At 47.3% G+C, this 27,736-nt stretch overlaps 1 protein-coding gene across 5 annotated transcripts in view; it reads left to right on the top strand.

Annotated features, from left to right (window-relative positions):
• The window catches only part of ATP9A (ATPase phospholipid transporting 9A (putative)), a 174,827-nt gene that overhangs the window by 115,449 nt on the left and 31,642 nt on the right, over positions 1-27,736 (top strand). For all 5 annotated transcript variants that reach the window (XR_004431320.1, XM_033186753.1, XM_033186756.1 and 2 more), the window contains exons 15-16: positions 16,201-16,362; positions 27,058-27,150. Coding sequence is in view for 4 of the 5 variants with exons in the window: in XM_033186753.1 (XP_033042644.1) it covers positions 16,201-16,362; positions 27,058-27,150 (255 nt within the window). In the remaining variant the exon portion in view is untranslated. The remainder of the gene's footprint in view (positions 1-16,200; positions 16,363-27,057; positions 27,151-27,736) is intronic.

The following is a 27,736-nucleotide window of genomic DNA, read 5'->3' as shown; positions in this document are numbered from 1 at the left end:
GTTTTGCTCTGTCACCCAGGCTAGAGTGCAGTGGCATGATCTTCCTGGCTCCGTCTCCCAGCGTGCTGGGATTTTAGGCATGAGCCACAGCACCTGGCCACCTTTCAATATCTTTTAATTTACTTTTTAAAATGTGAATTTTCCTATAGATATAGTTTGTATCCTCCTTTTTTCGCTTACTATTTTATCATTTCTGTTTGCCAACCATCTTGAATGTTATTAAAAACATTCTTTAAGAATTGCTACCTGTGCATGTGCCCATTATATCTTAACCACTCTCACAGTTGGAACTTCTCATATTGTAGGAACTTAGGTTATTTCTAATTTTTAGCAATGATATTTGTAAGTATTTTGCAATGAACATCCTTACACCTTATAATTCTAGAAGTGGCGTGATTGGGTTTATGAATTCAGGAGATACTTTTGAGTAGACTAGCACTGCGAGGACAGTGCTGAACAAGACAGCAGCCCCAGGCCCCTAGGGAGGAGGCTTGTGTGACACAGTATATAGCGTGTGACTCACTCCTGGGATCCAGCGCCACACTTGGGCAGTTACTTAGGCTTGCTGTGCCTCCAGATCTGTGCCATGGAACCCCCACAGTGGGGCTGTTGTGAGGCCCCGAGTAGGCAGTCATATATTTTGTGGGTCAAATTGAATGAGTATTTTTTTTTTTTTTTTTTGAGGCGGAGTCTCGCTCTGTCACCTAGGCTGGAGTGCAGTGGCTGGATCTCAGCTCACTGCAAGCTCCACCTCCCGGGTTTACGCCATTCTCCTGCCTCAGCCTCCCAAGTAGCTGGGACTACAGGCGCCTGCCACCTCGCCCAGCTAGTTTTTTTGTATTTTTTTTAGTAGAGATGGGGTTTCACCGTGTCAGCCAGGATGGTCTCGATCTCCTGACCTCGTGATCCGCCCATCTCGGCCTCCCAAAGTGCTGGGATTACAGGCTTGAGCCACTGCGCCCGACTGAGTACTTTTTTTTTTAGAGATGGGGTCTCACTATGTTGCCCTGGCTGGAGTAGTGCAGCGGCTCTTGACAGGTGCGATCATGGCTCACTGCAGCCTTGAACTCCTGGGTACGAGCCATCCTCCCACCTCAGCCTCCTGAGTAGTCAGGACTACAGGCATGTGCCACCATGTCCAGCTTTAAATGGGTGTAAGGCTCATGGCAACTATGGCCAGAGTGCTTCCCAGAATTTTTTTTTTTTTAACCATTTAACTCTTCTACCAACATCGGGAGGAATCCCCATTATTTTTTAAATTCATTTCAGGACGAATGGGGCTCCTAAAGTTCTGGACTAATTTACAAGTATCGGTGAGCCTGTGGTTCCCGACAGTTGGGGGATGGCACAATGAAAATCTTTTCCAAAGTTCACAAATGAAAGAACGCTAGAGTGTCACCTTCCCTGTCCTGGTGCTGCTTTCTCCCTTTTTTAGGTGGTGGGATTTGTCACCTGGGAGACTCCTCCTTCCAGTCTGCAGGGTGTTTGTGGAACAGCTCAAGCTATAAAACCCAGTTCATCTGTGACCGTTGACATTTGAACCAGGCTTTTTAGGAGTGAAAAATGTTGCACCCCCTGGCCAGCTTCTGAGATGGGAATTGTGTGCAGAAAGACAGAGGGGGAGGGAGGGTCGGTTTGGGTGATCGTCGTGATCTACTTGGACATGTGCCATAGTAAGTGACCAGGTTTGTCATCATTTCTTTCTGTGGCTTGGCGGGTTTAGTCTGTTTTTCCCTTTGGGAATGATACTGTGGGATAGCGATGTCAGAGAGGGCCATATTTTTGGTAGCTGTGGACTGGGAACCCGTAACCTGTGCGTATTTGATGGAATTCAAATTTATTTTATTTTATTTGAGCTCCTGACCTCAAGTGATCCTTTGGCCTCCCAGAGTGCTAGGAATACAGGCATGAGCCACCCTGCAAAGCCTTTTTTGTTTTTCTTGCTCTGTCGCCCAGGCTGGTGTGCAGTGGTGTGATCTTGGCTCACTGCAGCCTCCACCTTCTGGGTTCAAACGATTCTCGTACCTCAGCTTCCCAAGTAGCTGGGATTACAGACGTGCGCCACCATTCCTGGCTAATTTTTGTATTTTTAGTAGAGACAGGGTTTTCACCGTGTTGACCAGGCTGGTCTCAAACTCCTGACCTTAAGCGATCTGCCTGTCTTGGCCTCCTAAAGTCCTGGGATTACAGGCGTAACCACCGTGCCCGGCGGAATTCAAATTTGAGCAAGCTCCAGATGCTGACAATCTGAGAAGCAAGTCCTGCCTGAGGCCCCTGATGCTCAGGTCGGCATCTCTGAAGGCTTTAATGCCTGTCGCCCACTCCTCTGCTCCCACTGGACTTGGATGTATTTGTTTTAGGGCTGTGCAAAGATTTTTCCGTGAGGGTAAATCTGTCATGGAATGCTTTGTGCTTCTCGGCCCCTTTTTATCATGGTACTTGATCTCTTCTGTGGATGAATTGCACTTGAATTCAGATTTGTCCTGTTTTTCTAAGATTCTGAATCATGATTGAGATTAAAAAAAGAACTACTTTTCCTTTGGTCTTTGGTGTCTTCAGAGGCCAGTGTTACCTTTTTGCTGTGTGTGTGTGTGTGTGTGTGTGTGTGTGTGTGTTTAATTAATTTATTTATTTGATACAGAGACTTGCTCTGTCGCCAAGTCTGGACTGCAGTGGTGCGATCTCGGCTCACTGCAAGCTCCACCTCCCAGGTTCACGCCATTCTCTGCCTCAGCCTCCCCAGTAGCTGGGATTACAGGCGCCCGCCACCACGCCTGGCTAATTTTTTTGTATTTTTAGTAGAGACAGGGTTTCACTGTTTTAGCCAGGATGGTCTCGATCTCCTGACCTCGTGATCCGCCTGCCTTGGCCTCCCAAAGTGCTGGGATTACAGGTGTGAGCCTTTGCGCCCGGCCTTGCTGTGTGTGTGTGTGTTTTGTTGTTTTTTTAACAACTTTTATTATTTTGTATTCCATAGTTATTTTATGTCTATAGTAGAACACTTGAATGCATTATCAGAAAAGTAAAAAGTAACCCATAATCTTACTAAAGGTATAGTCATTGTTAATGTCTTCCTGATCAGCCTTCTGAACTACTTCAGAGGCCGCCTACTGCCAAATAGGCTTATCTAAATGCCTCATGAGGCTCAAAGGAGGCTAAATCTAGTTCAAGTGAAATCTTTCAGAAAGTTGTACTGTTTCCAAGTCCCTGTAGGATTCCACATAGACTTGACTGGCTCTAGAATTGTGCCTTTGAAATTCAATATCAATAAAACATTGCTAGTCTAGGCAAGGTCAGTTTATGGAAGACGTATAGAAACCAGTATGCATTTTACTTGGGAGCTGCTGGAGTAATTTCTACCAGTTGGCGTAGGATTCATTTCCTGTAACAGAAAGCAGGATTTCCTAAATTGGTTTCCTGTGTACATTCCAGTTTGGGGACCTTGAAGTGTCTTTATTCAGCTATTGATTACAGCCTGGGGGCGCTGGGCCCTCCCTGCCACCGTACAGTAACTCACCAGGGAAATGAAATAGATACAGTCAGACCCGGAGGAGCGCTGCTCAGACGCTGGAGCCAGCAGGCCTCGGCCCTGACAACATCCCACCATTTCCAGGATGTTCCACAGCATTGAGAGTAGGGGGTGGGGGATGGGGGGTGGTGGAGAGTGGGAATGGGGGCCGTGGTGATAATGCAACTTTCCAAGCCTTTGTTTCTTGATGTGAGCCAGGAGGTGCTGTCCTGCAAGCAGCTAGGATCAGCTCTGTCCATGGGTCATTCACTTGTCTTTTCCATGAAATTCTTTCATATTAAAAAAATTTTTTTTTGGCCAGGTGATTTTGAGACAGAGTCTCACTCTGTCATCCAGGCTGGAGTGCAGTGGTGTGATCTTGGCTCACTACAATCTCCACCTCCCGGGTTCAAACCATTCTCCTGCCTCAGCCTCCTGAGTAGCTGGGACTACAGGCACCCGCCACCATGCCTGACTAATTTTTGTATTTTTAGTAGAGACAGGGTTTCACCATGTTGGCCAGGCTGGTCTCAAACTCCTAACCTCAGATGATCCACCCACCTCGGCCTCCCAAAGTGCTAGGATTATAAGTGTCAGCCACCACGCCTGGCCAAAAAAGCTTTTAAAATCACAAGTACTAATGTCCTCACTACAGAAAAGGGAGGAATTATAGAATCAAAAGGAAGATAAAAAATAACTTGTGATTTTTACCACCTGGCTTTAACTACTACTGTTTATGTTCTGGTATAGATTTTCTCAGACTTCTTCTAAATATATGCATATTTAAATATATATATTATTTTATGTGTATTATATAATATATAAGACATGCACATTTATATAATATGTAAATATTTACATATTATATAACTATATGTTATGTAAACAAATATATATTATGCAAACTGTATATTATACAAATATATATTATGTAAATAAATATAATTTAAATAAATATTGACATAATATATAAAATAATATTTACTTTGTGTGTGTGTGTGTGTGTGTATATATATATGTATATAGAGAGAGAGGACCCATACAGAGTCATGCTGTAGTACATATAATTGAACAGGAAGGAGGGTGAATTAAGTAACTTCCTTTAGAAAGTCACATGGCTTTCTGAGATTGCACCACTGCACTTGAGCCTGGGCAACAGAGCGAGACTGTCTCAGAAAAATTAATTAAAAGAAAGTCATATGACTTTCACATTTCTGTAGGACTTATGCTTGTGTGCAGGTATATGTGTGTGTGTGTGTATGTGTGATGTATTTGCCATGTACCGTGTGAGTATGTGTGTGCACATGGATGCACATGTGTGTGTATGAATGAAAGCTGCTTGCCGTATTTCACCCTGCCTTGAATAGCTGAATAATTCCAGAGCAATGCATCAGCAGTTCGAGGTCACATGCAGAGTGTCTGCATGGCTAGCACATGCTCGTGGCACAGAGTGAGAAGCCCGTCTCGCTCCTTCCCTGACTTCCATTCTCCCAGGCTCCTTCCTCTGAGGCACCCACTGTTATTAATATCTGAGTATCCTTGCAGAGGTAATTATTTGCATGTATTAGAATGACCCACACCCTTCATTTAAAAAAAATATATATATATATATATATATTTTTTAGAGACAGATTCTCGCTCTGTCACCCAGGCTGGAGTGCAGTGGCTGGATCTCAGCTCACTGCAAGCTCCGCCTCCCGGGTTTACGCCATTCTCCTGCCTCAGCCTCCCAAGTAGCTGGGACTACAGGCGCCCGCCACCTCGCCCGGCTCGTTTTTGTATTTTTAGTAGAGATGGGGTTTCACCGTGTTAGCCAGGATGGTGTCGATCTCCTGACCTCGTGATCCGCCCGCCTCGGCCTCCCAAAGTGCTGGGATTACAGGCTTGAGCCACCGCGCCCGGCCTCATAGCCCTTCTTATGGGAAAAGATGCTCGTTTCCCAAAGTGCTGGGAGTACAGGCATGAGCCACTACGCCCAGCCTATTAAAATATTTTTTAAAATTTAAAAGCACAACTATAAATTATAGATGCAGCTTTGCACTTTGCTTTTAGTAGCTCAGTTTGTACAAGTGTGTCAGGATGTGGAATATCATTGCACTGTGACCCCAGCAGAGGCTGAGTTTTACTGAAACATCTGCTGTGGGTTCCTGTAGCCTCCCAATGGCATAAATGCATGTCTGTATTTCGAAACCCTGTCCATTCACTTTCAAGAAAGGTGAGGGCATCACATTGGCCTTCCCTGTTTCTGCAGTGCAATTGCTGGCCATGTTTAACTTGTAACTTTCAATTCAATCAGCTGTGTGATTTTTTTTTTTTTTTTTTTGAGACAGATTCTCGCTCTGCTGTCCAGGCTGGAGTGCAGTGGTGCGATTTTGGCTCACTTCAACCTCTGCCTCCTAGGTTCAAGCGATTCTCCTGCCTCACCTCCCAAGCAGCTGGGACTACAGGTGCCCGCCACCACGCCTGGCTAATTTTGTATTTTTAGTAGAGATGGGGTTTCACCATGTTGGCCAGGCTGGTCTCGAACTCCTGACCTCAAGTGATCTGCCCACCTTGGCCTCCCATAGTGCTGGGATTCCAGGCATGAGCTACCGCATCCAGCCTAGCTGTGCGATTTTAAGCAAATCATTGCTGCACCTCTGCCTCCTCAAAGGTAAAGAGAGGCGAGGGCCACCGACCTCACAGGTCCTTGCTAAAGATGAGGTAGTAACGGTGATAACAGTGGTACTGGCAGCAGTGAGAAATGACCACCTAGTAGTACCTGCTCTGTGCCAGGCCCTGGGCTATGAGCCCCTCTTATGATAGAGTCACAACGATTGTGCCTATTTTGCAGACAAAGTGTCAGTTGGCTAAGGAAAGTACTCACGGTCACATAGCTGGCAAGATTAAAACCAGACAGCCTACGCCTAGAGTCTGGACTTGCAACCCTCCATACCACTTTCCTCCCCAGGGGATGATGGCTTGAAAGTCTTTGTAAGCTCCTGAAGTGCTGCAGAGGGTGAAGATGGCTGTGTTTGGGAGACTCAGGGCTGATGTCGGATGAAGTTCCAGAGTCTCTGGCTATTTTTAACCACTCTAGTCCCCTTGGGCACCCTGTTTGGAGATAATGTTGAGACACTGTGCGTCTCCCCAGCGCGGTGGAATTTTTTGTTGTTGTTTTTTTGGTCCCTTCCCTCATTTCTCATCTGGGGAAGCTTCCAAGTTTGGTGAAAATAAGCCTTTTTCTACCAGACCCTGACAGCCTACCTTCTGAGTATCTTGCCTTTACTGCCCACCTCATTAGGATTCATCCCTTAGAAAGGAAAATTAAAATGAGCATGTTTCACTTAACAACTCCCAGTTCCATCCATGTTGCTGCAGGTGACAGAATTTCTTTCTTTTTTAGTGTGTTTTACTTATTTTTCTGAGATAGGACCTTGCTGTATTGCCCAGGCTGGAATATAGTGGTGCAATCTTGGCTCACTGAAGCCTTGACCTCCCGGTCTCAAGCAGTCCTCCCGCCTCAGCCTCCCAAGTAGCTGGGATGAGAGGCGCACGCCACCAGACCTGGATAATTTTTGTATTTTATTGTAGCAGTGGGGGTCTTGCTATGTTGCCCAGGCCAATCTCAAACTCCAGAACTCAAGCAGTTGTCCTGCCTCAGCCTCCCAGAGTGCTGGGATTATAGGCATAAGCACTGCACTGGGCCAATAAGAGGATTTTTAATGACTATACAATATTATTCTGCCTACGTACACCACAGATTGTTTGTTCTGTCTCCCAAGCTTACCATTTAGGAGGTTTCCCACTTTTGGCTATCATAAATCATGCCACGATGTGTTGCCTTCCATGTTCTCTCTGCACATCTGTGACCATGTGTGTAAAAGGTCCTAGTTGTCTCCTTTTGCGTCGTCTTAACCTTGTTGCTGAATGTGAGTGTAAAATCTGCCAGGGAGCTCAAGTACGTGGCGCCGGAGAGGGCAGGCAATCTCACGGTCCTTCTGCAGCTATGAGGTTGGTTGGTTTGTTTTTTTATGAACACATTCTTGGTGAACCATAAGATGTGTGCAGTTCCCCTCAATGCCTGGGCATAGTCTGAGCCTTACCCTCAGGTCCAGACAATGACAGCATTCAGATGTGTACCCGAATGAGCTCGGAGTGTGAAGCAGAAAGATTTAGGAGGGTGCTGGAGTTTTACCACCACATTGCCATGACCTTGGACCCAAGGGGTAAGGTCAATGGACAGAGGTCAGGAACTGTAGGGGACCTCCTCCATCCGTGTTATTGATTAACCACCGAAGGATTGTGGTTGTTCAGAGGAAGACAGTGGGGGCTGTTTGAGCAGGGCTGGACAGTGTTTTACAGACACTGTAGGAAACTGTCAGATGTGCCTCCCTTGGTGTTAGCTTATCCATGGACCATCGAGGCAAAAGCTCTGTACCGTGTGGTATTAGTGTTGGCTCACAGTGGAGTTAATAAATAGTCATTACTTTTTTTTCTTTTCCTTTTTCTTTTTTGAGGCAGAGTCTCGCTCTGTCACCCAGGCTGGAGTGCAGTGGCACAATCTTGGCTCGCTGCAACCTCCGCCTCCTGGGTTCCAGTGATTCTCCTGCCTCAGCCTCCAGGGTAGCTGGGACTACAGGCACACGCCACGATGCCCGGATAATTTTGTATTTTTTTAGTTTCTTTATTTGTTTGTTTTGAGGTGAAGTCTCACTCTGTTGCCCAGGCTGGAGTGCAGTGCCACAATCTCAGCTCACTGCAACCTCCACCTCCCGGGTTTAAGTGATTCTCCTGTCTCAGCCTCCCGAGTAGCTGGGATTACAGGCGTGTGCCACCATGCCCGGTTACTTTTTTGTATTTTTAGTAGAGACGGGGTTTCACCATGTTGGACAGGCTGGTCTTGAACTCCTGACCTCAAGTGATCCACCCTCCTTGGCCCCACAAAGTGCTGGGATTACAGGCGTGAGCCACTGTGCCTGGCCCATAAATAGTCATTTCTTAATGATCACATTTTAGGAAGATGATGCTATTCTTTCTTCTTAAGTATTTATTTTTATCAGAGTCAAGTGATAGGAAGTTCAATTTCAAGTACAAGACATTTGGATCAAGAAGTGACTGTTTATGACAGAGTCTTGCTCTGTTGCTCAGGCTGGAATGCAGTAGTATGATCTCAGCTCACTGCAACCTCCGCCTCCCTGGTTCAGGCAATTCCACTGCCTCAGCCTCCCGAGTAGCTGGGATTCCAGGCACCCACCAGCACGCCCAGCTAATGTTTTGTACTTTTTTTTAGTAGAGATGGATTTTCACTATGTTGGCCAGGCTCGTCTTGAACTCCAGACCTCAGGTGATCCACCCACCTCAGCCTCCCAAGGTGTTGGGATTCCAGGCGTGAGCCACTGCGTCCAGCAGGAAGTGGCCTTTTACGCAACTGTCTCTTCTGCGGATTCCTAGCAGCCTGTCTTTTGTTTGTTTCATGCTGTGTTAAAAAAAAATTGAAGCAGTATTTAAAAATCACTTGATTTTATATGAAAATTAGCTTTTCTCAAGAAAGAAATAGTGGGAAATAGTGGGCCCAACTTCTACCCGATAATGGTTGGCCAGGCTGGGCAGCTGCTACCTCAGTTTTCTTCTGACCCCCACATGGCTCTGCTCTGCTCCTCTCCAAACCCCTGTCGTCATTTGAATCTGCAACCACCGTTGGTGCATTTGAATGTATTTTCTTATTGAGTGAAGAAAACCGTGTGTCTTTGGATAGCTTTATAATTTTGAAAGGCTGGATTAGGGCTGACCGGTGACTCTTTGTGAGCCTGAGTATTTATCTTACTGAATGCCACCAAATAACCCCTTTTATCAGATGTCGCATTCCCGCCTCGTATTATATGTGCTCTGATGATTGGTGTGTATCCTGCTTTTGACAAGAATTCAAGGCTACTGAGCGTGATCTGGATTATTTCCCAAGCACAGCATCCCAGGTACAAAGAGAAAACTTTAAAAACTTGTCACAGGTGGTTTATTGCTGACCAAGAAATGATGAAAAAGGCCTTTCACGGATGGTTTCTGGCATGAGTTCCTCAGATGGGCATTTGAGGAAGGGAAAGGTGTGGGCTCGGCTCCTTTGGTTTCTTTTCACCCAAAGCAGGAAACACAACAGACTCCTGAGACAAGATCCCCTCCCCGCCCTTTCTACCTTTCAAGCATTTTATCCAGTTTGCGTCTAATTTATCTGTTCATTCATCCACCTTAACGAGCTTGTGTTTTTCTGCTGCTGGCCTGACCTGCAGTTATTGAGACCCTAACTCAGGCTCTTAACAGCAGTGAGACCCACGCCCCTGAAATCCTCTGTCTTGTATGATAAGGAGTGATTTATTTGAACAGAAGCCCGGAACTGCCAGAATGTTAAGTAACCTCATAGTATATCACTTTATTTTGGGAGGGAATGCAGTTAGCTCAGCTCACTCCCCAGATGTTTGGCCCACAATTGAGAGGTGTTGGTGAGTACCCCACTTCTAAACTGGTCTTCCCTGAGTAGGGCTCTGGGGGATGTTATGTGTCCTGTTAGCAAGTAGCTTTAAATGAACACTGACTTAAGCTAAAGTGGAGGAGAGTGGAAGGGGAGAGGGAAGACTTCCTGCAGGGCTCAGATCCTGTTGGAATCAGCTCCCAAAGAGACTGAGAACGTTCTTGTTTTGTTTTGTTTTTGAGACAGGGTCTTTCTCTGTCGCTCAGGATGGAATGCAGTGGTGCAATCTCTGCTCTCTGCAACTTCCGCCTCCCAGGTTCAAGCGATTCTCCTGCCTCAGCCTCCTGAGTAGCTGGGATTACAAGCACCCGCCATCATGCCTGCCTAATTTTTGTATTTTTATAGAGATGGGGTTTCACCGTGTTGACCAGACTGGTCTTGAACTCCTGACCTCAGGTGATCCTCCTGCCTCGGCCTCCCAAAGTGCTGGGATTACAGACATGAGCTACTGCACCTGGCTGGTATGATTTTATATATGCGAATCATTACTGGTTTGTTAATTTTAAACTTTGGAAGACAATTGTTAGCCGACAAAACAGGGCTGTATTGAAAGTTAGAGCATCTTAGTCTGTTTGGCCTGCTACAACAAAATGCCATCAACTGGGTATCTTGTAAACAACAGAATTTATTTCTCCTAGTCCTGGAGGCTGGGAAGTCCTGTATCAGCATACTGGCAGATTTGGTGTCTAGTGAGGGCCTGTTTCCTGGCTGATAAAAGGCCCTCTTTTCACTCCGTCTCTCATGGCAGAAGGAGCGAGGGAGCTCTCTGGGGTTTGTTTTATAAAGGTACTCATCCACTCATGAGGAACCCCACCCCCATGACTTAATCACCTCCCAAAGGCCCCATCTCCAACTGCTAGCACATTGGGGATTAGGTTTCAACATATGAATTTTACGAGACATAAACATTGTCTATAGCACAGCCATTAAATTAAACAAATAACTAAGTGAATGAGTTTTCAAAGACTTAGGCAGACCAGTAGCCAAAAACTAAAACTAAAAAAACACACACAAAAAAACAGAAAAACCCACTACTTGTTTGGTCCTTTCTTTGACAGTTAGAGGTCAGTATGACAGTTTCTTCCATTGGTCAAAGCTCAAAGCTAGTTAGTGCTGGCTGACTCATTAGGCTTGAACTTAAATAAGGTAGAGTCTTGAAAAATAATTTCTTACAAGTGTAAATTTAGTTAATAGAAGCAACAGAAACTGAATTTGGTATCTGAGCATAGTAGACTAAGGATGCATAAAGATAACATTTTCAGAGCTGGAGCAGAAATGAGAAATCGTCGTCTACTTCAAGATTTTTATTTTGCGGAGGCCTGTGGGGGCTGGGGGCAGAGCAGGGACTGGAACCCCAGTTTTGAGCTCCAGCTTGATCTCTTCTTCAGGGTATAGCAGGTCAGCCAAGATGACATCCAGGGGTTCCAGAGAAAGAAAGGACTGGGGATGGACATCTGCATACCTTTGCCTTGTGGCTTCTGCAGACCTGTCTCTTGGTAAAAGGAACGGGAACTCCAGAGGAGCCCCAGGTGTTTTTTTTTTTTTTTTGAGACAGAGTCTCACTCTGTCACCCAGGCTAGAGTGCAGTGGCATGGTGTCAGCTTACTGTAGCCTCTGCCTCCCAGGCTCGATCAATCTTCCCATCTCAGCCTCTCCAGTAGCTGGGACTATAGGTGCGTGCCACCATGCTTGGCTAATTTTTTAATTTTTTGTAGAGACGAGGTCTTCTTCCCAGGCTGGTCTTGAACTCCTGGGCTCAAATGATCTTCCCACCTCAGCCTGCCAAAGTGCTGGGATTATAGGTGTGAGCAATTGCGCCCAGCAGGAATCCTGATTAAACAGACATACAGGAAGCAGCTGGGCTGCTACAGGATTCCCTGAAAATGGACTCTTTACCTTCCACCATCCTCAGTGAAAAAGCAATTACCATGAACTATTTAAGGCATGCAGAAAGTTAGACTTACCTACCACTAGGCTTAAAGATAACCAAACATAGAACCGGGCGCGGTGGCTCAACGCCTGTAATCTCAGCACTTTTGGGAGGCTGAGGTGGGTGAATCACCTGACGTCAGGAGTTTGAGACCAGCCTGGCCAACATAGTGAAACCCCGTCTCTACTAAAAAAAATACAAAAAATTAGCTGGGTGTGGTGGCAGGCGCCTGTAATCCCAGTTACTAGGGAGGCTGAGGAAGGAGAATCACTTGAACCCGGGAGGCAGAGGTTGCAGTGAGCCGAGGTCACGCCATTGCACTCCAGCCTGGCGACAAGAGTGAAACTCCATCTCAAAAAAAAAAAAAAAAAAAAAAAAACCAAACACTTCCAGTGGAGGTGATGCCTCCCGAGTGCCCCTCTCCCTATCACCTACCCACCTACCCGCAGCCCCTGTCAACTGCCTCCTAAAAGCTGCCTCCCCTTCTCCTTCTAAAGATTAAGCTTTATGAGAGGAAAGTGGGAGGGCCTTCCTTTGCTTTCTTGGTTTTTTGTAGACACTGTACCTTTGGACTTGGTTGGGAATAAAGTGACAGCTTGTTTGGCAGTGAAATTGGAAGCCCTCCTGTATTCCTTTCCTGTTATTGCTGTACCAGATTATTGTGCATCTGTTTTTTGTTTTGTTTGTTTTGTTTTGTTTTCGTGATGGAGTCTCACTGTGTCGCCCAGGCTGGAGTGCAGTGGTGCGATCTCGGCTCATTGCAACCATCACCTCCGGGGTTCAAGCAATTCTCCTGTGTCAGCTTCCCAGGTAGCTGGGATTACAGGTGCCACCACATCCACCTAATCTGTGTACTTTTAATAGAGGTGGGATTTCACCATGCTGGCCAGATTGGTCTCGAACTCCTGACCTCAAATGATCCACCTACTTCAACCTCCCAAAGTGCTGTGATTACAGCCGTGAGCCACCACACTGGCCAGCATCTGTTTTAAAATGAAACAAATAGATTTTCTTACAGTTCTATAGATCAGGGGTGGACATGGGATGAGGGTCTCACCGAGACAGGATCAAGATCACTTGATGACCATTGCTGCGTTGCTGCTGAGGCTCTAGGGGCGAATCTGTTGCTTTGCCTTTTCTAGCCCCTTGATGCTGCCCACATTCTTTGTATATGGCCCCTTCCTTCATTCTCAAAGTCTGCATCATCATGTCTCTCTGACCCTTCTTCTGTTCGTGAGTCTCTCTCTGGTCATAACCAGGAGCAGTTCCCTTTTGAGGACTCATGTGACTTATCAGGTCTACCTGGATGGTCTGGGATAAGCTCCACCTATTAAGATCCTTACATTGGATCCCATCTGCAAAGTTCCTTTTGCCATGTGAGGTCACATTCTCAGATTCCGGGGATTAGGACGTGGGCCTCTTTGGGAGCCATTATTCTGTCTGCCACACCTCCTGTCAACTTTCTAATGGGTAACAGTGGGTTGGGGTGGCCCCCCACTGAAGACGTACTGATGTGCACGCACCCTGACTTAGGCCCCTGTGATTCAAGAAGGGGCATCTGATGAACTGGGATGGTACTACTGTCCCTTGCGCCTCTTACTGAGGTCAGCTAGACCTAGGAGCAGATCCTGTCCCAGCCTGTCACAGCTGCCAGCCAAGAGCAGCTTACCAGGCCTCTGCTGTCCCGGAGTAAGCGTGATGAACCTGTCATCCAGCTCAGCAGGCACATACAGGCCCTTCATACTGTTCACGCCTCCCCGTGCCCATCAGGGCCACCCTCCTGTGGCAGCAGGGGTGAAGGGCAAGCAGGGGCGGGGTCTCCGGCTCCTCCCTGCCTCTCCTCTTTCCCCATATTTTCTTCCCTTTCCCACTCTATTTCATTTTAATTCCTGGAGACCCTAGGCTAGATCCGTCCGCAGACATGCTTTCTTCATGAGCTTTTAGAACATGAGAATTCATTGCTTACATTTATTTTATTATTATTATTATTATTTTTTTTTTTTTTTTTTTTTTTTTTTTTGAGACGGAGTCTTGCTCTGTCGCCCGGGCTGGAGTGCAGTGGCCGGATCTCAGCTCACTGCAAGCTCCGCCTCCCGAGTTCCCGCCATTCTCCTGCCTCAGCCTCCGGAGTAGCTGGGACTACAGGCGCCCGCCACCTCGCCCGGCTAGTTTTTTGTATTTTTTTTTTTTTTTAGTAGAGACGGGGTTTCACCGTATTAGCCAGGATGGTCTCGATCTCCTGACCTCGTGATCCGCCCGTCTCGGCCTCCCAAAGTGCTGGGATTACAGGCTTGAGCCACCGCGCCCGGCCTATTTTATTATTACTTTTTTGAGACAGGGTCTTACTCTTACACCATTATGGCTCACTGTAGCCTCCACCTCCCAGGATCATGACCCTCCCACCTCAACCTCTTGAGTAACTGGAACGACAGGCATGCACTGCCGCACCCTAATAATGATTTTTTTTTTGAGATACAGTCTCACTCTGTTGCCCAGGCTGGAGTGCGGTGGTGTGATCTCTACTCACTGCAACGTCTACCTTCCAGGTTCAAGAGATTCTTCTCCCTCAGCCTCCTGAGTAGCTGGGATTACAGGCACATGCCATCACCCCCGGCCAATTGTTGTATTTTTAGTAGAGACTAGATTTCACCATGTTGGTGAGGCTGGTCTTGAACTCCTGACCTCAGGTGATCTGCCTGCCTCAGCTTCCCAAAGTTCTGGGATTACAGGCATGAGCCACCACCCTAATAATTAAAAAAAAATTTTTTTTGGACATGGGGTCTGCCTGTGTTACCTAGGCTTGTCTCAAACTCCTGGGCTCAAGTGATCCTCCTGTGTCAGCCTCCCCAAGTGCTGGGATTAAAAGTGTGAGTCTTAGCACCTGGCCAGTTGCGTACAGTTAGGCTGTCTCAGGGAGAAGTCTAGATTTCTGTTTTTCTTGAGAAACTGGAAGCTCCATCCACCCTGGCCCTTGTCCCTGCAGGGCAGTAACCGTCACCTGTGTGTATAGTGGCAGCAGCCCCTTTGGCTGGGGCTGGCTCCTGCTTGCCACAGCCCCCACTCAGCCCTCTTCGCTATTTGCATCACCAGTCTGGCCCCTGTCTTGGAGTTTGCAACCCTCATGCCTTTGACCTTAAGCTGAGCACGTCTGACTGAGGCCGTGAGAAGGTTCTGACTTGACACCTGCTTGATGCCTCCTAAAGGGAAGAGTGTGTGCTGTGGAACTTTGCACCAGGAGGATCTAGGTGCCAGCCTGGCCTAGCTTTGCCACATGCCAGCGCTATCACCTGGGGCAACTTCATTAACTGCTCTGAACCTCGGTTTCCTCTTCTGTGTGACCTGTGTTCTCCACCTCAGCACTGTTGACATTTGGGGCCAGATCATTCTCTGGTGAGGTTTGTCCTGTGCATTACGGGATGTTTTGTAGCGTCTCTGGCCTCTGCCCACTGGATACCAGCATTACCTCAGATGTCGCCGCAGGTCCCCTGGGGGACAGAATCGCCCAGTTGAGAACCACTGAAGACGCTCCCCCAGTGCAGTGCATGAGACTGAAAGGAGAGTCTGAAGGTGAAGGGCTGTGTCAGTCAGCATTCTCTTCCTTTTTTGTTGTTTAACTTGTTGCAGAGTCTTCCAGGAGTGATCCATAATTGTGCCAATCACTCTTTTTTTCAGGGGGAGGGGGGACGGGGACAGAGTCTCACTATGTCAACCAGGCTGGAGTGCGATGGTGTGATCTCAGCTCACTGCATCTCTGCCTCTTGGGTTCAAGCGATTCTCCTGCCTCAGCCTCCTGAATAGCTGGGATTTACAGGCACATGCCACCACGCTTGGCTAATTTTTGTATTTTTAGTAGAGACAGGGTTTCACCATATTGGCCAGGCTGGTCTGGAGCTCCTGACCTCAGGTGATCCACCCACCTCAGCCTCCCAAAGTGCTGGGATTCCAGGCCTGAGCCACCGTGCCCGGTCGCAATCACTCTCAATCCTGTGCTGTCTGTTTCCGCCATGCCTCTGGTATGTAGCCTGCTTTGAACCTAGAAAAGATGAATTGTGCCTTATGGAGGGGCAGCTTTCAGTGTGAGAGCCCTCACAGACCCAGAGGAACAGACACTGTCATGGGCTAGCACTTGGCGTCCCCAAGGCCAGTGACTACTGTGATTCGCCTGTCTCTGAGCCCCCTTCCGCCTTTGTGTTCACGGCACAGCCTGTGCACCCGGATTCTCGGCTGTGCATCTGACCTTCAACCCTGTGTTATGTTTAGGTGGCCCTGGTACAGTGGACCGAAAGTGTGGGCTTAACCCTGGTGGGCCGAGACCAGTCTTCCATGCAGCTAAGGACCCCTGGCGACCAGATCCTGAACTTCACCATCCTGCAGATCTTCCCTTTCACCTACGAAAGCAAACGTATGGGCATCATCGTGCGGGTGAGTCATTTTTATTCATGGCTTAAAGTGGTTAAGAACCCCAGGTGTGCTGCCTGTGTCCTTGTGGGTTGACATTCTTTCCAACCCTCTTTGCTGTGGTATCTGTCACCCTGACTAACCAGGGAGTATCATTCCCTAAGCAGAAAGGAAATTAGTTCATTGGTTGGACTCTGATCAGCTTTTGGTGTCCCTGGCTCCGGAGTGAAAGTTAAAGAGAACATCCATTGGGGATTTCTTGGTAGTACATCTCTTGTTCTCTTTTGTTTAATATTAAATATGGATTTTTTTTATTGAGGTGAAATTCACATAATATCATTTTAAAGTGAAAAATTCAGTGGCATTTTGTCCATTCACAGTGTTGCTCAGCCACCACTTCCCTCATGTTTCAAAACATTTTCATCACTCCAAAAGAATACCTTGTGGCTGGGCGCGTGAAAAAATTTTGCCAGTCTGAACAGTCTGATTTGATTTGATACGTTGTTTTTCTATTTGCTCTTTTAAAATTTTTTAATTTTTAAATTCTTTTTTTTTTTTTTTTGAGACGGAGTCTCGCTCTGTCGCCCAGGCTGGAGTGCAGTGGCTGGATCTCAGCTCACTGCAAGCTCCACCTCCCGGGTTTACGCCATTCTCCTGCCTCAGCCTCCCCAGTAGCTGGGACTACAGGCGCCCGCCACCTCGCCCAGCTAATTTTTTGTATTTTTTAGTAGAGACGGGGTTTCACCGGGTTAGCCAGGATGGTCTCGATCTCCTGACCTCGTGATCCGCCCGTGTCGGCCTCCCAAAGTGCTGGGATTACAGGCTTGAGCCACCGCGCCCGGCTTAAATTCTTATTAAAAGAATTTATTCATAAGAATCCTCCCACCTTAGCCTCCCGAGTAGCTAGGACTACAGGCTTGCAAAACCATGGCTGACTAATTTTTTAATAGATAACAGGGTTTCACTGTGTTGCTCAGGCTGGTCTCAAACTCCTAGCCTCAAGTGATTCTCCTGCCTGGGACTCCCAAAGTGCTGGAATTACAGGTGTGAGCCACTGTGCCCATCCCTCTATTTTCTCTCTTTACCCATGGAGACCACACTTTCCATCCTGGGCAGCATGGAAAATCTGGTATTCGTATGCCACTTGGTCTGGTTGTTCTGAAGCCCGCATGATCATCTGATTTTTCCAAGGGAGCTTTAAAAATACAAATTACTTGGTTCAATCCCACACCTATTTTGAAATGGGGTGGTTCTTCACATTATTTAGCTTGGTTGGAGAAAACTGCTTCAAATCTTAAGAATCTTTGGAATAAAGCTCTTTCATCTTTTCTGGACTTTTTTCTTTTCTTTTTTTTCTTAACAAATGGGAATCTTCTCCACCCTAATCTACCTGTTTCATGCCTCATGGAGGAAAGAATGTATGTATTCATATATATATATATGAATATGATGAAATGCTACTCTGCCATAAAAAGGAATGCATTAGTGGCATTCGCAGCAAACTGGATGGGATGGGGGACTATTATCTAAGTGAAGTAACTCAGGAGTGGAAAGCCAGATGTCGTATGTTCTCACTTATAAGAGGGAGCTAAGTTATGAGGATGCAGAGGCATAAGAATAATACAATGGACTTGGGGAGTCAAGGGGGCTGAAAGAGTGGGAGGAGGGTGAGCGATAAAAAACTACAAGTTGGGTTCAGTGTATGCTGCTCAGGTGATGGGTGCATGAAAATCTCACATATCACCATTTAAAAACTTATATAACCAAACACCACGTGTTCCCCAAAAACCTGTGGAAATAAAAGAAAAATCGAGTGCATTAGGAGAGGTAGAAATTGGTAACGTAGATTGTTGGGCACGTGGCCCTGCCCCCTGCCTGCTGGTGGAGTATTTTCAACTGAGGCTTGGCTCGTCAACTTCTCCTTCAGCCTCACAGGTTCCTTGACTTCCGACCACCTCTTACAGCATCTCCTTCTTCTTCCATAGCATTCGTCACACTGAAATTCTTGATTTCCTGCGGATTTGCTTGTCACCACCTGTCTTTTCTCCCTGCGGGTGAGAACAGGGGCCAGAATCCTTTTGGTCCTCCCATGTCTCCTGTGCCTAGCTTTCCTGCCTGGCACACGGTAGACTCACAGTCAGTGCCGAAGTAAGCAGGATTCAGCAGTGATTGCCAGTTGTCTTTTTTTTTTTTTTTTTTTAATGTTAGGAAAGTTATCAAATAAGATACTTAAAATAAAAAACTCAAATCTTTTTCTCGCCTTCCTAGCTTTTCACCACTCTTCTCCTTGATCATTTACTATGTAGCTTTAGTGCCATGGGCACCTCTGGGGTAGTAGTAGAAATGGTAATAGCCACTAGCAGCAGTAATAGTAAGAAGAATGACAGGAATGACAGGTAACTATTTTTTGAGACACAGTTTCACTCTGTCACCCAGGCTGGAGTACAGCGGTACCATCTCAGCTCACTGCAACCTCCGCCTCCCAGGTTCAAGCAATTCTCTTGCCTCAGCCTCCCGAGTAGCTGGGATACAGGCATACGCCACCATGCCTGGCTAATTTTTTGTATTATTAGTAGAGACGAGGTTTTGCCATGTTGGCAAGGCTTGTCTGGAACTCCTGACCTCAAGCGATCCGTCCACCTTGGCCTCCCATAGTGTTGGGATTACCCTGCCCAGGTAACATTTAAATGGGGCTTATTGTGTGCCAGAGGCTGTTCTAAGTGATTTGCATAAAGTAACTCATTTAATATGTAACCATGTGAGGTAGGTACCATTAGGACTGATGTTTGGCAGAGGAGAAAATTGAAGTGGAAGGAGGCTCAGAAACTGTCCCAGTTCACACAGCTGGAATTGAGGGGGCTGGGAAACCTGTCCCAGTTCACACAGCTGGAATTGGGGGGCTGGGAAACCTGTCCCAGTTCACACAGCTGGAATTGGGGGGCTGGGAAACCTGTCCCAGTTCATACCGCTGGAATTGGGGGGGCTGGAACTCACTCCAGGCTGCCTGGCTTCCAGCTCCCAGCTCTCTACCCCAGGACTTAGAGGTTAGGGCTGGGGTGTGACGAGAGGGACATTGAAAAGTTCACAAAGGACCCACAGTAATGTTAGGGTAGGATATTAACTATGTGTTGCTTCATAACAGATTACCCCACATTTAGTGGCTTAAAACAGCAATATGATAATCCCCACTTGCCTGCAGGTTCAGTTACCCATGGTCAACTATAGTCTAAAAATATGAAATGGAAAGTTCCAGAAATAAACAATTCATAAGTTTTAAGTTGTGTGCCATTGTGAGTAGTGTGATGAATTTCATGCCATCCTACTCCATCCTCCTGGTCATGAATCATCTCTGTCTAGTGTACTCACACCATCTACCTGCCTGCTTGCTAGACACTCAGGAACCCTCAGATTGGCTGTTATGGTAGTGCAGTGCTTGTGTTCAAGCAAGCCTTATTTACTTTTATTACAGCATATTATAATTGTTCTATTTTGTTATAAGTTATTGTCAATTTCTTACTGTGCCTAATTCATAAATTAAACTTTATCATAAGTATGTATGTGTAGGAAAAAACATAATGTATATGGGGTCAGTATTATTTATGGTCTTAGACATCCACTGGGGTCTTTCTTACAGGGAAATGCATTCCCTTACTCCAGAAAATGTATTTCCCTGGAATAAGGAAGTTCCTCCCCTCCCCTCCTCTCTCCCCTCTCCCATCCCCTCCTCTCTCCCCTCTCCCATCCCCTCCTCTATCCCCTCCCCTCTCCTCCCCTCCCCTCCCCTCCCCTCCCCTCCCCTCGTTCTCTGTTCTTCTCCCCTCCTCTCCCCTCCCCTCCCCTCCCCTCGTTCTCTGTTCTTCTCCCCTCCCCTCCCCTCGTTCTCTGTTCTTCTCCCCTCTCCTCCCCTCCCCTCCCCTCGTTCTCTGTTCTTCTCCCCTCCCCTCCCCTCCCCTCCCCTCCCTCCTTCCCTCCCTTCCTTCCTTCCTTGCTTCCTTCCTCCTCCCCTCCGTTTCTTTCCTTCTTTTCTCTCTTCTCTCTTCTCTTCTCTTTTTTTCTTTCTTTCTGTGGCATAATCACGGCTCATTGCAGCCTCGACCTCCCAGGCTCAAGCAACCTTCCTGCCTCAGCCTCCCAAGTAGCTGGGACTACAGGTGCACACCACCATACTCTGCTAATTCTTATCATTTTGGTGAAGATGGGGTCTCACCATATTGCCCAGGCTGATCTCAAATGATCCTCCCGTCTCAGCCTCCCAAAGTGCTGGAATTACAGGCATGAGCCACCACACCTAAGTGGGGGCTCTATTTTCTATTTGCTAACTGATAGTTTCTGTGGCCAGGACAGTTTCTGTGGCAGGCTTGGCTAGGTCCTCTGGCTCAGGGTCTCTCACAGCTTGGGCTTAAGGGATCTAAGATTCTATGGTGGTAGGATCCACATGCAGACGTCAGTGTTGTTGGCAGAGTTCGGCTCTGGGTGGGTTGTTGGACTAAGGGCCTTAGTTCTTTTCCTGGCTGTTGGCCAGAGGCCACCCTCAGTGCTTTCCCACGTGGGCCTCCCTGTAGTCAGCTCCTCATCAGCTACCTCATCAGAGTGAACAGGTAAGAGTGAATAAGATGGCAGTCACAGTCGTCTATCACCCACTCTCAGAGGTGACCTCCCCTCACGTCAGCCTCATGCTGTTATCAGAAGCAAGTCACTGGGTCCAGCCCCATTCCAGGGGGGTGGCTGACGCACGGCATGAGTACCAAGAGGTGTGGGTCATTGTGAGCCACTTTCAAGGCTTTTGGAGGAGATGGAGGTGGCACTGAGCTCTTGTGTTGAGGAACGAGAGACGCACACCATGAATGTGATTGAAACGGCACACATTAGGGTGTTTTTTGTTTGTTTTTGAGACGGAGTTTCGTTTTTGTTGCCCAGACTGGATTGCAATGGCATGATCTCAGCTCTCTGCAACCTCTGCTTCCTGGATTCAAGCAATTCTCCTGCCCCAGCCTCCCGAGTAGCTGGAATACAGGCATGTGCCACCATGCCTGGCTAATTTTGTGTTTTTAGTAGAGATGGAGTTTCTCCATGTTGGCCAGGCTGGTCTCAAACTCTCGACCTCAGGTGATCCACCCGCCTCAGCCTCCCAAAGTGCTGGGATTACAGGAATGAGCCACCATGTTTGCCCTACGTTAGGGGATTTTTATGTCCAGAGGCCAATAGGTTCTTTCAGACTCTGTAGGACCTGTGTCCTTGGCAACTCTTGGGTGGAGAGGGAGCTTTCTCTCCCACACAGCTGCTGCTTTTCCCACTGGTCCACACCTGGCTGGATCCCTGGCTTCTAAACTGTATCTTGAGTGTGCATCTGATGTCAAGAACATCTGTGGTCTGGAAGCAGCAGCATAAATCCTGTGGGTGGGGTGTTTCCTGGGGAATGAGTGTCATTATCTCCTATGGAATTACTTTAATTTTGTTCCAGCCTGAATTTTTTCAAGACCTAGGGCCGTGGGCTCTGCTAAGGTCATTTGAGGGTTGACTCATCATTGAACAGTCCCTAATATCAGCCGTTCTAGAATAAGTGAATGGCATAGGCCGCTCTTCATCTAGTTATGAAGGACGTGTTACATTTTTTGGAGATGTGGCTCGTGTGTCTTCCAGCAGGAAGACCAGGGACTCTGTGCTTCAGAGTCTGCGATGCTGTCAGATGGGCAAATCTATTTTCGTTTTAACCTGGCATGCCCCCCCTTCCCAGGTTATTAAAAAACATGCACAGTTAAGGCATTTAGAACAAAAAATTACAGGTAAAGCGGGGGATCAAAACTGCCCGCTTGCCTGCCCTTCCTTCCTTCCTTCCTTCCTTCCTTCCTTCCTTCCTTCCTTCCTTCCATCCTCTTTCTGTCTCTCCCTCTCCCGCTCTCCCTTTTCTTTTTTCCTTTCCTTTCCTTCCCCTTCCCCTTTTTCTTTTCTTTTCTTTCTCTCTCTCTCTTTCCCTCCCTCCCTCCCTTCCTTCCTTCCTCCTTCCTTCCTTCCTTCCTTCCTTCCTCCCTTCTCTCTCTCTGTTTCTTTCTTTCGCCTCCCTCCCTTTTTTTCTTTTCTCTTCTTTTCTTTCTTTCTCAAGACAGAGTCTCACTCTGTTACCTAGGCTGGAGTGCAGTGGTGTGAACATGACTCACTGCAGCCTTGACCTCCTGGACTCAAGGGATCCTCCTGCCTCTGCCTCTTAAGTAGCTGGGACTGCAGGTATGCACTGCCATGCCCAGCTCATTTTTAATTTTTTTTGTAGAGCCAAAATCTCTCTATGTTGCACAGACTGGTCTCAAACTTCTGGCCTCAAGCAGTCCTCCCGCTTCAACTTCCCTAAGTACTGGGATTACAGGCATGAGCCACCGTGCCTGACTAATTCATCTACATTTTCACCCCCCAAAAGACCTTTTACCTTTTCCTTTCAGTCTCTTTTCTAAGCATATCCGAGTGTAAATATCCACACACATTTTGATAAAATTGGCACTGAGCTATGCCATAGAAGGCTTCCTAAACTTCCTCCCTCATTGAACTATGATGATGAGAATTTTCTCATATTATTAAAATCTGATTTTAATGATTTTTAATGCACATGCAGTGTTCTGTTGAAAGAATATGCCACTATTTTATTCATTAACTTATTTGGGTGCTTAGGCTATGTCTCATTTCAGTTGTTTTTTTTTTTTTTTGAGACCGAGTCTCACTGTGTCATCCAGGTTGGAGTGCAGTGGTGCAATCTTGGCTCACTGCAACCTCTGCCTCCTGGGTTCAAGTGATTCTCCTGCCTCAGCCTCCTGAGTAGGTGGGATTACAGTTGTGAGCCACCACCCCTGGCTAATTTTTGCATTTTTTAGTAGAGATGGGGTTTCACCATGTTGGGCAGGCTGGTCTTGAACTCCTGACCTCAGGTAGATCCACCAGCCTCGGCCTTCCAAAGTGCTGGAATTGCAGGTGTGAGCCACTGCACTAGCCTGTTTCTCGGTTTTGACTACTAAAAATAGTGCTGTGAATGTTCATCTTGGTGAGGTTATCTTTAATGAAATAAGTATTATTTTGCTATTTTTTGTCATTTTCTGACCTGTCTCTTTATCTTTGGTTGGGTGGGTGGAACTGGGCCTCTGGGGCTTTTGGACTAGTTCTCCCCTTGGCACAAACCTCACCACACTCCTCTAATGTGGTGATTCTCATCCTGGGGGCATTCGAGAGTGTCTGGCAGCATTTGTGGTTGTCACAACCAGAGGCTGGGAGTGCTGCTGGCATCTCATAGGTGGAGAACAGGGATGCCGCTCAGCATCCTGCAGTGCACAGGACAGCCCCCACCATGAGGAAGGGCCTGGGAAACCCTGTTGTGATGTGTTCATATAACCTGAATGCTGTATGCAAATGACTGTCCAAGTACCTGATGTGAGGAAGTTTTAGTTCAGTTATAAAACTTCTCCTAGGCTTGGCATGGTGGCTCTTGCCTGTAATACTTTGGGAGGCCAAGGCAGGAGGATCACTTGGGCCCAGGAGTTTCCGTCCAGCCTGAGCATCATTGCAAAAAGCAAAACAATTAGCTGGGCATGGTGGTACATGCCTGTAGTCCCAGCTGCTAGGAAAGTTGAGGTCAGGAGGTCCAGGTTGAGGTCACTTGAGTCTAGGAGGTTGAGGTGGTAGTGAGCCATGATTGTGCCGTTGCACTCTAGCCTGGGCAAGACAGCAAGACCCTGTCTCAAAAAAATAAAGAAAAAAATAAGAATAGGAAAAAAAAAGAAAACTTCTCTCCACTTGGTTTAGTGACTGTGGACAGCCCCAATTTGGGTCTCCCCGGTCTCTTTTTAAAACACATGTGAGCACATGCACAGTGCAACATGGCACCTTCTTGCACCCACAAAACAAGGCCATTTCCTTGTGTGAATCTTTGTCTCTTAAGAAATCAGGCAAGGTTGGAGAAGGACTCGTGTGCTGTCTTTTTGCAGGAAGGTTGTGTCCCTGTTTTGTTTTCATGGCGTACAAGATGTTCCGATGCCTTCTCCCCCTTCCCACGTGGAGCCATGGGTTTGGATCGTGGCTGTAGATCATCATAGCACTGTCACTGCTGGACTAAAAGAGGCCTTTGAGCAGGTGCCAGATGCCGACCACAGTGGGAAAAGATGAGGCCCCCAAACAATGCCACACAGCCGGCTGATCTGTGTAAATTTATGGTGTAATCTTGCCATAATATGGGAACGAAGTAAACTTGTGATGAACTCCGTGGGAGGAAGTGACTCATGGGAGGAGATCGTCGATGTGGTATTTATATTGGACAGAACTTCTGAACTCGCTCGAGCCCTTTTCATAGTGAGGAAGCCGGGCTGGGAGCATCATTTCCTACAGCCATGTTGTTGAGCACCCTTTGGTTGTGGGGGGGAAGGAAAAAATAAAACCTCTGATGCTTTAATGTGCAGACCCCACAGCTCTCTTTGGCCTGCGTCAAGAGCAGGCATAGCTGCAGTCTATCGAAGATAAAGTGTGCAGTTGAACACTTTTCAACGCGGGTGCCTGTCTTGGCCTGGGGGTGCTTTTATGAGTCAGCATGTTGTTCTAAAAGATTGTCGGTGATTAAGGGGCATTTGAAAGTTATTTTAAAAGAGGAAACTCTACCACTAATCTGATTTTGGGTATTTCTGTTCCATGAAAGGGCTGTATAGGCAAAGTGGCCCCCGAAGGAGCCCGAAACCAAAGAACAAGGCCGACAAATCCAGTTTGTTGTTAAAGGTTGTTTTATTGGGGAAACTTACAGATAGAAACGTGGGTTTTGGGGGAGCTGAACAGACAGAAGTGTAGTTTTGGGTGGCAGCAAAACAGATGGATCTCCACACTGTTCCTCCCTAGACCCAGGGCTTATACCACAGGGAAAGGGGCCGCGTGCCCCAGCAGGACAATGACAGGCACCTTCCAGGAGAGGCGAGAAGGCTGTATGTGTCATCACCTGTAATTTGTGTGATAACGTCAAGGTTGATATACTCTTACGTGAAGGATGGTGAATTAAGTAGGAATTGGGGGTGTTCACGGGATTTGGCTAATCAGAAGCCAGCATGGCACATTTGCATCTGAGATGCAGTCACTTTTTTTTTTGAGGTGGAGCTTCGCTCTTGTTGCCCAGGTTGGAGTGCAATGGTGCAATCTCAGCTCACTGCAACCTCCACCTCCCAGGTTTAAGTGATTCTCCAGCCTTGCCTCCTGAGTAGCTGGGATTACAGGCATGCACCACCACGCCCAGCTAATTTTGTATTTTTAGTAGAGACAGCGTCTCACCATGTTGGCTAGACTGGTCTCGAACTCCTGACCTCAGGTGATCCACCCACCTGAGCCTCCCAAAGTGCTGAGATTACAGGTGTGAGCCACCACACCCGGCTTGAGATGCAGTCACTTTTGTCTCCATGGTTCCATATTCAGTGAAGACTTTATGGGCATTTATTCTGGGCTTCCTGGAGTAGCAAAATTTAGGCACAAGGTATTGATGGCCATGCTGAATTTTCTTGCCTGTCTTTGCTGCCTCCCACCTCCCAGCGATGCAAATCACTGGGGGGAAATGGGGGAAGGATCTGTGGCTGCGCCATCATTCCTCAAAGCCAGGACTTCTCAGTCTCAGCACTGTTGACTTTTAGGGCTGGAGGAATTCCTGGTGGTGGTTGGGGGCGTCCTGTGTGATGTAGGAGGGTGAGCAGCACCCCGACCTCCACCCGTCAGATGCTAGTAGGACATTGCCAGTGTTGACACCTAGAGTGTCTCCAGACATTGCCACATGTCTTCTGGAGGGCCACATTGCCCTGTTGAGAGTACTGGGCTGAGCCTTGCTCTCTATGTACAGTATGGCTGGGGGACTTGGGAAGTCACTCTCATCCCAGCAGCAGTTATACCACTGAGGGGCCCTTTTTGTGCATCAGTCTCTGTGCTACATGCTTGATTTCTGTTTTCCAGATGAGAAAACTGAGGTTTAGGGAAGAGGAGTCGCTTGTCCAGCTGCACACAACTAGGAACTGGTACTTGGCCCAAGCATTTGATGCCTGTGCCATGGTGCTACCCACTACCCAGAAAATCTGGTCAGGGTGAACTGAAACTCTGGGTAATTGGATCTCTAGGCAGGTCCTCAGACGTAGGGATCTGGAATTATTCTTAGCTGAGACAGCCAGTTTGCCCCCAGGAGACATTTGCTAAAGTCTAGAGACATTCTGGTTGTCACCATGGCAGGTATGACTGGCGTCTAGTGCGTAGGGGCCAGGGCTGCTGCTCAACATTGTACAGTGCACAGGAGGGGCCCTGCAGAGCAAAGACTTATCCTGCCCCAAATGTATACAGTGACGAGGCTGAGACTCCCTGTTCTAGTCCTTATCTTCCCTATTCTTTTGGTGGACCACAGTTTGATGATATCTGCAGTCCCAAGTGTAAATCTAAAATCATAGCATGTGAATTTATTCCAGTTGAAATAGTAATAACTTTCAAAACAAAGGTCTTAAATCCATTTGATCTTGCTTTCGTCATTGAATAATCTTCCAAATGCTTCGAGTTTTCCTTTTATTTTCTGTAACCTTTGCCCCTAAATAAGGCCCCTTCTTGCTTTTCATCTTCAGCCAAGTGAAAAAACATTGATGTCCGTTAAGAGCACTCTATATACCGTCTGTCATGGGAAGCAGGTTTGCAGCCAAAAGAGGGTGTTCCTTTCAGTTTCTCATTCCTTCCGGCCTCCCTCTCTAGGATGAATCAACTGGAGAAATTACGTTTTACATGAAGGGAGCAGATGTGGTCATGGCTGGCATTGTGCAGTATAACGACTGGTTGGAGGAAGAGGTAAGTGTGATGCAGTTAAAACAGACCTTGGAAGCACGTTCTGCAGAGGCAGACCCTTGCATGGTAAGGTGGGTCTCTGTATTTGTTATTGGTGGCTGTGTAACAAACCACCCTGAAATGTAGCTGTTTAAAGCAGCACCCAATTGATATATAATGGTTTCTGTTGGTCAGGGATCCTGGTGTGGCTGAACTGCATCCTCTGCTTCAGGGCCTCCCACTGGCTGTAATTCAGATGTTGGCTGGGGCTGTGGTCTCATCTCAAGACTTGACTGGGGTGGGATCCACTTGTGAGCAAGCGCAGTGGTTGTGGGCTGCATTCAGCTCCTTTTGGACTGTTGAACTAAGGGTCTCAGGTTCTTGCCGACTGTTGGCCAGAGGCTGCCGTCTATTCCTTGCAGGTGGGCCTCTCCCATAGGGCCACTCACAGACTGGCAACTGGCTTCATCAAACAGAGCAGGTGAGGGAACAAGAGAGGGCAAACAAGATGGAAGTCACTGTCTTTACTCACCTGATCTCAGATGTGACATCCCCTCACTCTCGCCTATCCTGTTAGGGACAAGTCACTAGGGCCAGCACATACTCAAAG

This window comes from Trachypithecus francoisi, unplaced genomic scaffold, assembly GCF_009764315.1.
Source record: "Trachypithecus francoisi isolate TF-2019V2 unplaced genomic scaffold, Tfra_2.0 Lachesis_group21, whole genome shotgun sequence".
Classification (NCBI taxonomy): domain Eukaryota; kingdom Metazoa; phylum Chordata; class Mammalia; order Primates; family Cercopithecidae; genus Trachypithecus; species Trachypithecus francoisi.
This window is presented reverse-complemented; position numbering and strand designations above follow the sequence as displayed.